The sequence below is a fragment of the Lutjanus erythropterus genome, chromosome 2, assembly GCF_056507025.1.
Source record: "Lutjanus erythropterus isolate fLutEry1 chromosome 2, fLutEry1.hap2, whole genome shotgun sequence".
NCBI classification, from domain to species: domain Eukaryota; kingdom Metazoa; phylum Chordata; class Actinopteri; order Lutjaniformes; family Lutjanidae; genus Lutjanus; species Lutjanus erythropterus.
This window is the reverse complement of record NC_139318.1, coordinates 32,336,844-32,352,192: the sequence shown is the minus strand read 5'-3', so window position 1 is coordinate 32,352,192 and position 15,349 is coordinate 32,336,844. Positions and strand designations below refer to the sequence as shown.

At 39.2% G+C, this 15,349-nt stretch overlaps 1 protein-coding gene across 2 annotated transcripts in view; it reads left to right on the top strand.

Annotated features, from left to right (window-relative positions):
* ppp1r16b (protein phosphatase 1, regulatory subunit 16B) overlaps positions 1–14,553 on the top strand; it is a 129,446-nt gene extending 114,893 nt beyond the window's left edge. For both annotated transcript variants that reach the window (XM_084737442.1, XM_084737451.1), the window contains exons 6-11: positions 725–849; positions 11,246–11,371; positions 11,475–11,550; positions 11,962–12,091; positions 12,385–12,532; positions 13,727–14,553. In XM_084737442.1, the coding sequence (XP_084593568.1) occupies positions 725–849; positions 11,246–11,371; positions 11,475–11,550; positions 11,962–12,091; positions 12,385–12,532; positions 13,727–14,197 (1,076 nt within the window). In that variant the 3' untranslated portion in view covers positions 14,198–14,553. The remainder of the gene's footprint in view (positions 1–724; positions 850–11,245; positions 11,372–11,474; positions 11,551–11,961; positions 12,092–12,384; positions 12,533–13,726) is intronic.
* The last annotated feature ends 796 nt before the right edge of the window (positions 14,554–15,349 follow it).

Genomic DNA, 15,349 nt, shown 5'->3' with positions numbered 1-15,349 from the left:
AAATTTGCTTTACAGTCCATTACATTACTGCTGAGCTGAGAAGAAGTTGAGAGTGGCGGTCACAGTATTGAGTCGTACCTGGCAGCAGGGCAGTGGATTAAAGGAGGAATTTAGAGTAGCTGTGACAGACATAATCACCTGAGCTTCATCTGGGCCAAACATAACAAAACTCTTTGCCAAAGATGATACAGAAGGAAAGCCAGCATGAAACTGCATAAAAACAGTTTCCTACACAGACAAAATAGTAATTTAATTTCTTTCAGATATTTAAGATCCAAATAGGCTGCTCTGTATTGATTTTTCAAATGCTGTGCCCAAGTTTTTACAATATTGTAGTTTACTGCAACACAACAAAAATCAGCGTCAAATTAAAACATATTTCTCCCTTGAAACCTTACATTTTCAACACCTGCTGAGAAGCTTTTATTGTAGAATCCACTGAACCACTTAAAGAAAACTTACTGTATAATTTTTAAAGGCTGTCGATTCAGAAAATGAGGCTTTCTCTCTGTAAATTTCACTCGCTGAAATGATTTTTATGTGAAAGCATTTTCTTGTGTCCTTGTTCCATTATACCAGAGCCACGTGTCTGTCCCTCCATGTACCTCAGATCAGTAATAAACTGGCCCTGTCAGCATGCTGCAGCTGTATATTAAAGCTACAAGGAAAGAACTGCCTCCCTTGTGATTAACGCTGTGGTTCCGCTTGTGTGTTTGATTGACAGGCATCACCCAGGAGATGATCAACGAGACACGAGCGTCAACAGAGCGGAGGATGCTGGGGGACATTCAGGAACTGCTGAGACAGGGAGAGGAGGTCAACCAACAGGACTCTCAGGGAGCCACACTGGTAGGACTTTGTGCTTTGTTCTTTGTGACTTTTATCAGTCTCAATTTAAAACAAGCTGACTCTGTTTTTTTTAAAGTTAAAGTTTATCATCTTTCAACTATAAAAAGTACTCTCTCTGGATCAGGGTAAAGAAACTGACAAAATATTAAACAAAACAAAAAAAAACAGTACAGAGTTTGAGTTTGTTGAAAAAGACAGAAAAAACTTATAGGCATACTTTACAAACACATAAAAAGTAGAAGTTAAAATGTATTATATGTCTACATATATAACACATTTGTGTACAGTGTGCTGTTAAAGTGCTGCTAAATAAGGGGGACAAACATGTATGTGATGTCAATACTTTACAGTAAAGAGAAATTATTATGGCCTCTACTTTGAAGAGGGTGCAGGAAAGTGTCTGTTACTGGGTATTACTTCCTTAAGATTAGTTTGAGTTGACAGATATAAAGGTGGACAACATGACAGCTCCCCTATAGTGAAGCCAAAACATCTTGATCACTCCCTGGTGGCTGGCTGCAGTATAGGCCATAGACCGCACCCCTCCGTGTTAGCAGTTTGGTAGTGGAATAGGGGGTTTCATCTAGGTTTCATGGCTGCAATTCATGATTCTTTTCATTATCGATTCATCTGCTGATTATTTTCATGATTAATTGATCTATTTTTTTGTGTATAAAATGTAAAAGCAAAATGCCCCAAAGCCTAAAGTGACACTAACTGAAAAAAATGATCGATTACCAAAATATGTAGCAGTTGATTTTCTTTTTATTAACCAATAGACTAATCATTGCAGCTCTAGTTTCATGATTGGCAGCTGAGCTCCGTTCATGATTGAGTTGGCTGGGTGTGTAGGCAGGGACTTGAAAGTGCGGCCTCAACCCTGATCATTTCTGCACAGACTTGTCAGCACAAGATGGCAGCACTCATATCAGAGGTACTTTGGCTTAGTTTTTGTACAGGACGAGGAAGAGAAGATGCATTTTCCATCTTTATTTACAGTCAGTGGGTTTAACTGAAAAAGGTTTAAAAAGCAGCAAATATTACACTGTGGCATTCAGAGCTGCAAAAACAGCTGCCTGTGTTGACAACAGACAGGCTAAATCTTTTGTAAAGACAAAGCAAGGTTTAAAAAAAAGGTAAATCAACTTTATCTATCACATGCACAGTCATACACAGTACAACATATATAGTGAAATGCGTTTGCTGCATTTAACTCATCTTGAGTATTAAGAGCAGTGTGCGGTCACTGCTTACCGCCTGGGGACCAACTCCACTTCTAAGCCAGCACCTTGGTCAAGGGCACTGACAGCAGAGATTAACTTCACATTGGTGTTTTTGAAGGTGGCAGAAAAATCCATGCAAACACGGGGAGAACATGCAAACTCCACACAGAAAAGCCCTAGGACATTCTAGTAGTGAGGTGACAGTGCTAACAACTGAGCCACTGTGCTGCCCTACAGTATGCTTTGTTCTAGTGAGCAGATTTACGAGGTTGACTCTTTTTTTTGTCAGAGAGCTGTAGTTCAGTTAGCAGAGGGTTTGGTTATTGTATCATTGCTCCCAATGTGTGTCTGTGGAAGAAGATGGAAGTCGTGACGGACAAATGAGGCAATTGAATGCAATGCTGTGTAATCCATGACAAGAGCAACACCATGACTGCTATGGCAACAAGAGATGACACAATCCTAAAGTTGTTTAGGACATAAACTATATAAATGACATCAACAGGCCAAGAAATAAAGATTACAGAGCAAGAAATAAGTAACTCCGCCATAGCTTCCTCCAAGCCAGTAGATTCTGTCAAGAGTTTAAGCTGGTATGGGTGTGCCAAACGCCCACATCTCTTCTCAAATTATCAAGCATCACAGGTTGGCACTGAGCGGAAAAAGGAAATGGTGTATAAATATTCAGGGACCATCTTTATTATAGATTCACCTTTTAATGATTATATGCTCTGCAACACTGGCTCACAAGGCTATAAAACCCTGAAAGCTAATCAGGCATTTAGAGACTCATTATAATCTTCTTAAAGGCAAATCAGCTGTATGATTTTAAAATGCTCTGCAGATATCAAAGTGATGTGTGTGTATGTGTGTGTGTGTGTGTGTGTGTGTGTGTGTGTGTGAGGTCTGAATAAACCTGCAGTCATGAATTATATGTAATGATAGGTTCAGATAAACCAGTAATAATATATTTAAGTAACAATTATGAGAAGTGATTGAGAATCATAAAAGCTAAATTTCACAATGGTGATTTACTTAAAATCCAAATTAGTTGTTTCATATCTGGTGAGTGAGACAGTCACGACTATCTACAGTGAAACATAATCCACCATGAATCCAATAAATAAGCACAACGCATGCTCTTACAGAAAAAAAATGTGTACTGATAAGGAATGATTGGATTTAAAACAAAAGATTAAAACTTCAAACATACTGATTCATAGACAAACACAGACAAAATAAATTCATGATAATAAAGCTGTAGTAGGCTTTCATCAGTGTGGCAGTAACCGTCTTCAGACTCATCCTTAAAGTTTGACATGGACTTGATGGTTGTTGTCATGGACTCACAGTATCAGCTGAGATACACAGCTGTTCATTTATCTTCAGCCCTGTACGCACTGAACTGTAACACTGTTGGAACAGGATACATCATTTTACAATGCTGACAAAAAGATAATGAATGAATCTTTCCTACTGAGACTCTGTCTCAGTAGAGTTGTCTCAGAGAGTTTGGTACGTTCGGGCTCTGCACTGGTATGTAGTGCCTCTAGGAAACTGCCACATCCTGGCACCTTCTCTCATCTACTTATCACCAGTCAAAATTTTGTCAAATTGGATTTGGCTCCTCAATGCAAAGATTTGACAATTCGTTCCTTTTTCTTTTTTTCTCAGTTCAGTGACACTCCAAACTTCCATGTTAGCCTAGATGATTCTCATGGTTTAGCCTCCCTCACATTTTAATGCCTTTCTTCATCATCTCTGATGGGAAACCATTGCATTCCCCACAGTCAGAGACAGTAAAAGTGTGCGTCCTCCTGCTCATACTTCAGGTATGAAGTCTGAGTCAAAATGGCCAGCTGCTGTCTGGCGTCACATTGACCTTCAATCACTTTTCTGCTTCCATCACTGTTAGTTTTGTGGTTTGTCGTGAGATTATTTGTAGAGATTCAGTTTGCTATGTTTACAGTGCTCTTGCATTGCTCTCTGTAGAATGACACAGCTCAAAAACAAAAGCCGAAACTTGTTTATTAACCACTCCACCTCAGGTTTCACCCTCTCTCTCTCACAAGTTAACCACCGGCATGATGTCACAAGGGTTTTTTGTTTTTGTTTGTAACGAGTGTGCCAGCTAATTAAAAAAAATATGATTCCCCTTATTTATAATTCCTTATCAAAATGCACTTTCTGTGCATTTTTGTAAGCTTCTATCTGTTTTATCCTATAGCTATGATGCGCATTGTCAAAAACACTCTGACCACTCAACTAGAAGACTCCCAGTCGACTGAGGGGTCTCCAACTGATGATTCAACTGACATGAAAGCATTACAGACTTCAAACAGTACTACGGATTCACACGAGTACTGTGAGAATGTATTGACTGATGTTTTCCTCAGGGCTTACTGTACATGCACATGCTTGCTCGTTTGAGGTTGTAAAAGTATTGAATGTCAATACATTTTCAATACCATGTCTACAAAAGATAGAATACTAGTATCAAAAGTGTTGAACCTGTAAAAACAATGATTTAAGTGCTCATTCAAGACAGCACTTTACTTCAGTCTTCATTGTCCTGCCTGAAATTTGGCTTGCAGCTACGGCAGACAGTAGACAGTGTTCAGTGACTTTTTCTGCACCAGTACCAGGTTGTAAACTTTGCTTTCTTTTTGCCATGCTATCAAAAGAGGTATTGAGTGTTATTTTTTTATACTACAATTGTATCAAGTATAAAATTCTGGTATTGTACTTCCTGTACTGAAGTACTGCCTGAGAACCAGAAAGACCACCTGGGGGTTACAGGGCTCACCAGATTTGATCATGTACTCGTGTCAGACACTACGCTCTTATACTGTCCCTTGTTAGTCAGTGGAAACTGTTCCTAGAATGATTATGAATCATAAATTGCTTTACTTCCTCTCTAAACCAGCATGTCGTGTTAGTCTCCCCTGTACTCTCATTGTTGTGCACCTTTTAGACCACAACTAAGACCTGAAAAACATGCATGTTACATCAGCTGCATTAGAAATGAGTCATTTGTTTAGTATTATTGAGTGTCTGCCCTCAGTAAAATATATTGTAATAAAGTGAACAATAAATTTATTTTGTTTAGAAGTTCAGTGCACTCATGCATACAAAAGCACAAAAAATCGTTAGCGTATAATTTCCAGGGTGGAGTGTACGATGTCAGAAACCTTAATGAAGTCTTTATTATGTATCAGGGATTTAGCTACACTGAGGAAACACAGTGACAGATCACTGGATGAAAATAGCCAGGGGACATTACATGGTAGTAGCCCAAAATAACCCTGTTAAGCTTTAAAGTCTTACCACAGATTGTCTGATTGAGCTGCTTGTCCCCCTGCTTTATGCTTCCTGTTAATCTTCATCCGAGCATGATGAAGCAAAGTAGAGCATGCCTTATTAAAATCTCTGGCAAAGGAGACAGGAAGAGACCGGGAACTGGTAGGAAGTTATGTAAGGTTAATCTTTTGTTTTCCGCTGAAATACATTTTGTGTCCTTGTTTTCATGTGTAGGAACAGTAATTTGAAGCTCTTGTGCTTGCAAATGGGTTGACCAAACGGTTTGTTCAGCAATTCATAGTTCTCGGATACAGGTTATAGGATTTATACACGACGGTGGTGTGACAAACTGTTATTGTCAGAAAAATATGACTGAAAAACAAGGCATGGGCAAAATAACCCATTCAAAAACACATTAACTGAACTGTCATATTTTACTGATTTTACTGAGGAGGCCCCTGTGGACAAAAGTGGTGGTGTTTCCACCATAATAACTACAAAATATAACATCAAAAGTAGAATTATTTTAAGAAAAAATCTCCTCCTGCTTCTTTTTAACTAACTAACTAACTAACTAACTAACTAACTAACTAACTGCTCACTGAAATCATTGTACACAGAGCAAACACAATCTCAAAATCAGCACAAACCACAAAAGACAAACTGTTGGAAGCTGAGCAGTGTGACAGAAACAGAGTGCTGGTGACTCAATGTCACTTCAGAGTGCACCGCAGAGCGTGCAGGGCAGGTAATGTTTGCTTGTTTACTTGTACTTCTTTGCTATTATAAGTGTTTGACAACATTATCGAAGGATTATGAGTGTTAGACACCTTTTTTAAAGAGTAATATACATTTTGTTTTATTGCTCTTTCCAAACTAACCAGACTAATTTTAATTTTAAAAGCATCATTGTTAGCTTTACTCAAACTCGACAAACAAAATAAATCTCACCAAAATGTGTTTGTTCATCTTTCCACTGGTTAAACAATCACCAACTCTTGTTTGGTAGAAGTTAACCCTCAACTCACAGTGTGAAAGAGCACAGAGCCTGCAGGGCAGGTGATGCTGAACAGCGGCTGCAGCAATCTGAGAAGAGAAACTCCACTGTGCACCAATTTGTAACTGAACTATGGGAGGATGCACACTTATATCTGACTGTGGAAATCTGAAGGAACTGATGAGTGTGGTGCACTGAACTGAAAAAAAAGCATGAATTGTAAAATATTTGTATTGAACAGCCAAATCTGATTTGAATGAAAAAATTCAAAAGTGTTTCCTGGTTTTACAGGCTGCATTACAGTGAAGTGATGTAATTTTCCAAACTTACCAGACTGTTCTATTTGCCTTTACCCACTTAGTCATTATATCCACATTAGTGATGATTATTTTTAATGTTAATATTTTGTAAATGCACCAATAGTCATCCCTTCAGTATTTTCAAATCATAGCTAAAGAGCATATTAAAGTAGAGCTATTTGATCAAAAATATTGTGATATCTCATTTTGTCCATATTTCCCAACCCCAAGCTAAGAGAATATTGTGATTCGTACTGAAAATCAAAAATACTTAGGCAAGTTTAGTTGTATATAGACAAAGACATTTCAAAGTGCTTTACATAATATATTAAAATAACAAATTGGAAATGCAGCACAAGACGGTGAAACACAAAAAGATAGAAACCATTTTAGTCAGTTTAAGGGAAGTTATTGTGATCTCTGTGATTATTTGTAGCAAAGTAACCATCCTTAGTTACAGGGAAGATCCTGAACAGGTCATCAGTCCCTCACAGGGCTAACACACAGACGGGCGCAAACACCCTCACTATCACACCTACCGTTCAAAACTTCCAGTTCAGCTAAAGGGCATGGAACTGGATAAGACAGAGAGAGCTTATCCCAGCATGCTTTGGGCAAGAGGCAGGGTACACCCCAGACAGACTGCCAGTGATATTGTGAGAGGAAACTGAAATGCTCTGAGGAAAGTACTGCAATGACAGGCACACTATGCAGACATTATCAAAATTGTGATTTTTAGGCATTTATGATAATGGCAGCACAGCTCAAGGGATGGCAATGTCATTCTGGTCCAGATGAAAATATCTCAACACTGACTTTGGTTTCCCCTGACTTTTCCTCTAGCACCACCATGACATTTTGGGTTTTGAGTGAAATGTGTCAGTAACTTCTGGATGGATTGGCTTTAAATTTGTTACAGACATTAATGTTATCCTAAGAGTGAATTCTGATCACGTTGGTGGTCCTTTAACTTTGTATCTAGCACTATTGGCACATCAAACATTTTATTTGCCATCTATTTTATTTATGACTAAATTGTCTTCAAAACCAATAACACTGTTATCTAGCCTGGCAGACTAATTCACAAATTTGACATTCTGAAAGACAGACTAATTCACAAATATGAATTAGCCTGAGATCTCTCAGTTAATTTTTATTTCCAAGAGGCATTATTAATGGGTGCAGACAAAAATGCCCATGCTAATTGGATAAGACCTACAAACCAATCAGGGCAAAGAAACAGGCATAGCGCTCAGTAACACGCATGGAAAATGGCAGCTTGGTTTTGATCTTTATTGTGTTTCTAAAACACTTGAGGATACGAAATAGGCAATGGAGTGGTCAAAACATGTGATTTAGCAGTGGGCTTTTGTTTCCTGGATAGCAGGCTTAACTTTTCATTGACACACAATTGAGTTATAAACAGCTGATCAACTTACAGCAGGTGACTCGTCATCACTTGTTATTGTCAATTTGCAATGTGGACGTGTCCAGCACTCCTGGAGAGTAAATAGGCTTTCAACTTATTTAATATACTGTCTGTGGCTCCAACTCACTATTTTGACTGCAATATTTTTTGCAAACACATTGCTACACATTGCTCCTTTAAGAACATGCTAAAAAAAAATAAGGAGAAACATTACTTGTTAAACATCGGCATGTTAACATTGTTATTGTGAGCATGTTAGCATGCTGGTATTAGAATTTAGCCTTAAGCACCACTGACACTGCCAACCACTAACTCTGACTGAGGATACGGGCCTTTCATCTCCACACATACAGATTTTTTGGATTTTCAAGTTTGGAGTATTTCAGCCCCAACCACTGACTCAGCTCACACCGTCAATTTGTCAGATTTTTTTGCAGCTCCCTCTGGAGCCACAAAAGGCTCTAAACAACTATTTTTCACTATACCCCAACACCAACAGACTTAAAATTCAGTCAGTGAGGATTTTATTTTGTAAAGATGCTGTGTTTGGTCAAATAATACAGAAACCTGAAATTGCGTTCACTGTTTTGGAATCAAAAGCAACAAATAAACAAGTCTTCCATTAGCAGAACACCATTCCTAGAGATCTTGCCCCGCAGCCCTGCAGCAGTGGGTCTGATTCATCTTCAGCATCAGTCGAAAGGCAATAAAACCAGACAGACCCGAGCCCTTCAGGACCTGACAGACATTAACATTCCTGATATGCTTCAAAAATGTCTTCTTATTGGAGCACCTCAGATAAACGTCCACTTAAACATGTCTGGTACTTGAAGATCAGGGAGCCATTGACACAACTGATGTGGTTTAGACCCTGATTCAGCCTCCACATTCTGCTTTCCAATTTTATTTGGATGTTTGGCTGTAGATACATTTACTGTGGGTTATAAACATTGCGAACTTTCACAGAAAAAGCTGCTTTTAAAAGAACCCTGGAGACTTTTAAAATCGTGTTTAAAAATGTGTTTTTCAGTGTATACATGCTGCTTTCTAATACACAGCTAAAGAACACCTTTATATTACAACTGTTCCTGTTTGTAAAAGAAGTACCATCTGGAATTACCTTTATATTTCACAGTTTGTTTTAAAGTCTTAGTTTCTCTTGGCATTCTGAAATCCTCCTCCTGCAGTAGCATTTGATTTATTTTAGTGAGCTGTTAGAAAATGATGAAAATCACCATATCAAGTGCATGTGTCTGAGCCCCTGCAGTGCACAGGACTGTGATGTCCCTCTGCCGGTTACAGTACATCCTAGTTTCCGCATGAGGATCAATAATGTTGGACCTTATGTTGTGAGTCTGTCTCTCTCTCTTTAGTAACACTCGGGTGTGTTTAAGCTCACCAGTTGCTCAAACTCCTGCAGTGATGAAAGTCTTTACTAACCTGCTTGTTATTTTACACCAGTTATGTTTGGGTTTTCAGTGAGGTGTAAGGTTATTGATATGGCAATGAAAGAAGCCTGCCTGAGAAATCATCAGGCTTCATTCCTGATACTGATTAAATGAAGGCTGCCACTGACTCCATATTATGTGGGTGTATTTTTCAGACAGATTCACTGGGATTTGCACTACTTAAAGGAAATATCTGAAGAAAACCCCAACAGAAACTGTTATTTTCAGTATTTTTTTTTTTCTCTATAACTTCTTCCATTGGCTGAGAATTTATTTTGCTGAGGAGGAACACTGTCAGGGAAAGAATAAATGAAAGAGCTGCACTTTTTTAATCCGAAACTTAACATTTCTGCTCCAAACCAGGTTCTGAGTTCAGCATTGGTTACTATGGTGATCTAGTCATGTTAAAAGAGAGCCACCTTTGTGACATTGAAAACTCCGGCTTTAGACTCAACATACTTTACCATTAACCCTTCGTAGTACACCCTTCTGGTAATTAAAGAGAATCATGTGCCACAACGAAACATATAACCAGAGCACAAAATCAGCACCGTTCAGCAGCCAAAGATTGGTAAAATACACACCAGGCTGGTAGATTTACTTTACTCACCAGTAGGGGAGTCACAATTTCAATTATAAACCAAAATTGTTAGAGATCCATCTCAAGAAAAAACAAAACAAACAATTTCAAAATGTAAATCACAGTTTAAATTGAAAAGCAAACTGAATTTGGAGAATTGTTACACCACTACTCATCAAACAAAAAACAACAGTAATCTGCTGAGTGGCTAAATTTGAATATTTCCAGAGACACTTCAGACACGTAAGAAAAAAAATCAGTGTCTTCTTTATATTTGGAAAGTCGATATAGAAAATTTAAATATATACAGACATACAGTATGGTTGCACTTGCAGATTTTATTACTGGACTATGCCCTTCTAATCAATTATACAATTAGTTGCACCAGCTTTAATCATCAATTATTCACTCAAGTAAAAATGACATACCTCTTCAGGTTCCAGCTTCTGAAATGTGAATATTTCTTGTAATCTATGATAGCAAATTGAGTTTCTTTGAGTTTTGCACTGCTGATCAGTCAAAATGAACAATTTGAAGATGCCCTCTAGTGAAATGACCAACGCAACCTCCCAGATTCCCGTTGTCTAATTCTCAAACTCATTCAAATTTGTACTGACTAGCCCACCTGTGGTTCAGACAGCTTTAAGAGTTTAAGACTAGAGTCAATATCCTGTTAGAGGAATAGATTTGATTAAAAAGGTGTGCAGTAATTCACTCTTCTCAGCTCCTGGTATAATTGTTTCCTCACAGTGGCGAGTTTTTGACCTGCAGAGTGGGTCATCTCAGGCCAGCAGGATCAGTTTTCATCTTAACTGTTAATGCAGTTGAGCTGTTCCAACAGGACCCAGCAGCCCATCGAATTGAAATGATGGCAGAGCCTTTTTATAATGTTGTGGACCTAATTTGATAAAACATTAGTGGCTGTAGGTACACATCTACATCTATCAAACTTGGACTGATGTCTTATATGGTTAGCAACATTTTTTTTTTCTTTTTTTTTTTCCTATGCATCTGAAATGTGGCTTTAGTGTGAAACCTACACTGAATTTTGCACCAATCATAATCTATCACAAATCCTGCACTGGAAAACCCAATCACTGTTCCTCCTCTGTCCTTGCAGCTCCACATCGCAGCAGCAAATGGCTACGTGCAGGCTGCAGAGCTGCTGCTGGAGGGGGGAGCTCGCATGGACCTAAGAGATTCAGATGGATGGCAGCCTCTTCATGCTGCAGCATGCTGGGGTCAGGTAAGGTAAACAAAACAGGAAACAGGAAACAGATAAGCACGCACACGCAAGGGTTTCTGAAACTGTTAATGTAATTTTCTGCTGCTGTTATTGTTGTTTTCAGATGCATGTGGCAGAGCTGCTGGTGTCTCACGGAGCCAGTCTGAATGCCAAGACCTTCCTAGACGAGACCCCCATCGGTATAATTACACCCCAACACTTCCTTATCAATACACCTGGTGGGGGGTTAAGAAAACAAACGTCTTATCTCAGCAGGGACTCGTTTCCAGCTTGTTCAGTCAATACAAGTTTTCTATCAAGATTTTGTTCTAGTTAAATGCTGATATAAATTTTGCCAAAGCAAATCTGTGCAATTTCCATCACACTGTATATCAACTTTTATATTTTTGTCAGTCTTGATGGTTGATAAATTGTAAAATGGTAATATTTTACAACTTCAGTAAGTTAGCATCACTTCAGAGAAAAACTGTCTCAGCAAATTCATTTTATTATCCTGGTTTTGTTCTTTTATTTGTTAAAGGGCTGCAAAACACAGCAAACAGTTTCATTTTAAAAGGGGCTGACATTTCCTTTATCCATCTCATTTTAAGATCTGTGTGAGGATGAGGAGTTCAGAGCCATCCTACTGGATCTGAAACACAAGCACGACATTATCATGAAGTCACAGCTCAAACACAAGACCTCACTGTGTCGGCGAACATCCAGTGCAGGCAGTCGTGGGTAAGTGCTGACCTCTGCTGGTAGTACTGCTGCTACTACAAGTGGTATTTACACTTTTTATTAAAAGTCCAGGTTTAGTATACATATGAGGGAAAATATGTATTTTTTATTCTGGGGTGAACTATTGTTCAAATGTAGAAACTTTAACTTGAAATGTAAGCAGTTCTTGTGCTATAATCTAGAAAGTATTGTATAAATTGTAATTGTGCTTATTAAATGTTTCATTCATATTTTATGGCATCCTTCTTTCAAACTTGCAATATTTGACTGGAAACTGTTGTGTCTGTCCACAGAAAAGTGGTGCGGCGAGCCAGCCTGTCTGACAGACACAACTTGTGCCGTAAAGAATACGAGACAGAGGCCATCGTGTGGAGGGGAGGGAGGGAGGAGGAGGATGAAAAAGAGAAGGAGTCTGATCAGGAGAACAGCCAGGTGGTTCAGGTGAGTCCTCCAGTTAGTCGTCTTTCATTACAGCTGAGTTTGTGCTGGTTTATTATGATTTGCTGTCTTATGCAGCATACCAAATTGCTGTGAGATTGAATAAGCCAGAGAAATGAAACTAACTGGAAATTATATTTCTGATGTTTCTCAAGAAATATAACCAGGGATAAACAGGAAATTCACAGTAATAATTCAAGTTGTCTCAGAGCAATCCTGATTGCACTGGAGAAACTGCCCTAAACATACACATGCAGGCACTTAGCAATAATGGAAATGCTGCATAGAGTGCAGTGATGGAGGAAGTATGTGCTTGGTGTCAGTAACATAATTTAACTATCTAAAAGCCACTGGTTTATGCTTGCAGCTTCAATTTGGGGTTATTTAAGTTGCTTCCTTCTGTTGACCATAAAACTCGCATTTCCTCGTTAATAGTTAATAGTTCTTTAGAATTAGATGAATCCTTGCATAGTCATACATTACATTTCTTGTGGTCTATCCTCTGTTTTGTGGTGTATTATTTCCTGCTCATAACTTCCCAGACCTGTGTGACCTCACATGACTCTTTTAGCACAGCTAAAAAGCCATTTTTAATATCAGGAATATGATCATCCCTCCCACACATCAGGAGTCTAAATGTCAGATTTTGGTGTAGGTGTATCAGAGTTAAATGTTTTCTCAAAAGCAGTCATACAGGAAGACACCCACAATGGAAAAACAGTGCAATGCAATCCTCTACCAACAGTAGACTCAGTAGATAAGAATTCAGAAATAGTCATATAGTATTTAAAATAAAGAGAGTTACACTTGTTTTTCCTCTGCTGGAAAAAAAAAGCTGCCTTGCTCTTTGCAATCACTATTGTACGTTTCCACCCACTGCCTGCAGCCCATTGAGGCATATTATCAATAAGGTTTTAAGAGAAATGTGGGAATCATGATCTGAAATGAAAGTACTTTGATGCAGGTTGTGGAAGAATCTACCAGAAAAGTGAAATATTCTAACAATGTTTTCTAAGGCGAGACTTTCTCTTTATTAACATTAGATTTTACCTCTGATTTTATTTTTGCCTGATAGCATTGGCACCAGATCAAAGATACCTGATCTCCCCTGTAGAGAGTCAGGCCTCCTTGTACTTAATCAGCCAAAAGAGAAGCCTCATACTGAGATTAAAGGTAATCTTTATTGATGTCCTCCAGGTCAAACCAGTGGTAGCTGTGGAGTTGCCAGACAAACCCAAACTACCCACCATCCTCAAAGATGGCAAACAGAACGGCCTCATCGCCACAACAACATCCATGCCACCGCAACAGCCCTCCAATGGCAACACGCCATCATCTGATAAGGGCGGGGTCGTCACCACGCAGCCCAGCCAGGAGGAAGCCTGGCCGAGAGGAGAGCGCGCTCAGACTCTGTCAGAGCTCAAAAGGCAGAGGGCTGCAGCCAAATTGTTGAATCACCCCTTGTTCAACGGTCACCTAGGCAACGGCTCCACAGACTCCTTCACCGATGCCAAAAACAACTCCGAGGACCCCCGCATGCCGCTGGTCTCCTCCAATGGCAGTGCAGTTTACTACACGCCGGCCAGTGGCGACCCGCCCCTCCTCAAACTGAAACAGCCATTAGAGGAGGAGCAGCCGAAGGCTCGGACCTGCTGCTGCGTGTCGTAGCAACCTGGTCATGTGACTGCTGACGGAATAGGAAGTGTTTGCACAGAAAGGAAGGAACATGCTGTAGGAGGGAGGAGAGAAAGGAAGGAAAGAGGTTTTCCTAATGTCCTTTTCCTCCCCTCTAGAGAAGATGGCGGCCCTGAAGAAGGCGTAGAAACTTATTCTTGTACCTCCCTGTCACATGTGACTCCTGCTACAACTTCTCCCCAAAGGCAGGCATGCTTTAAGTGTAGCAGAGAAGAAGAAAGGGACGGAGCAGTGCCACTTTTTTCCTCACTTAATGGATTAAAATTCCTTCTCATATATGGAATCTCTCTACAAGACATGCCAAATGGATAAAAAGAGTGCAGTCCCCTGTGCACCTTTAAGAATCATTTTTTAAAAGCTTCTCCCTGGAAAGTATCAAACATTATGAATCAGGAAAGTAGAGAGGATCTCAAGGTACAAGGTGCATGTTCTGCCCTCAGAGATGAAGATGGAAAAGAGCTTCTTTTTTTTTTTTTACCTGATACATGGATGGTTATCATGTAATTCAACAGCATTTTCTGCAGGACAAACTCACATTGTTGTCAAACCACATTTGTCTGCTTCTTTTGTCATATTCTTTTCATATTCAAATGTGCAGGAAGGCCATCACAGAACGGTCCAGATGTATTGTGTTACAATGTTGTACAACAACATATCAGAAATGGCGAAAAACGTAGCAAAAAAAGAGATCTGTGATGTCTCTTTTGACGTATCAATCATGTTAAAAGTAAAGGGAAGGAATGCCATAAACAGTGTTAAAACATTCAGGAAGTGTACTTCTACAGCAAGAAATAACCAGAAAGAGTATACTGTAGTAGTGCACTAGTGTCTGAGACTGTAACTATATTACCCTGTTGAGTATTCTTCACCTCACCGTCCTCTCACCTGAACTGACAGCTCGCGCTCTGTTTTATGCACAAATCCACTTTGTGCTCTCTCATTTAGATAATTTAAGCAAACATGGTTGAAAATTACTGTACATTTCTTTATTTATGAAATTAATGTAATGTGTAAAAAGAAAAAAGACATATTATGGTTCCTGAAGCTGAGTGTATTTATTATTTGGATGGTGGTGTGTGGAGAGTGTGAATGCAATATAAGATGAGCTGGGGAGTCTTCCAGCAA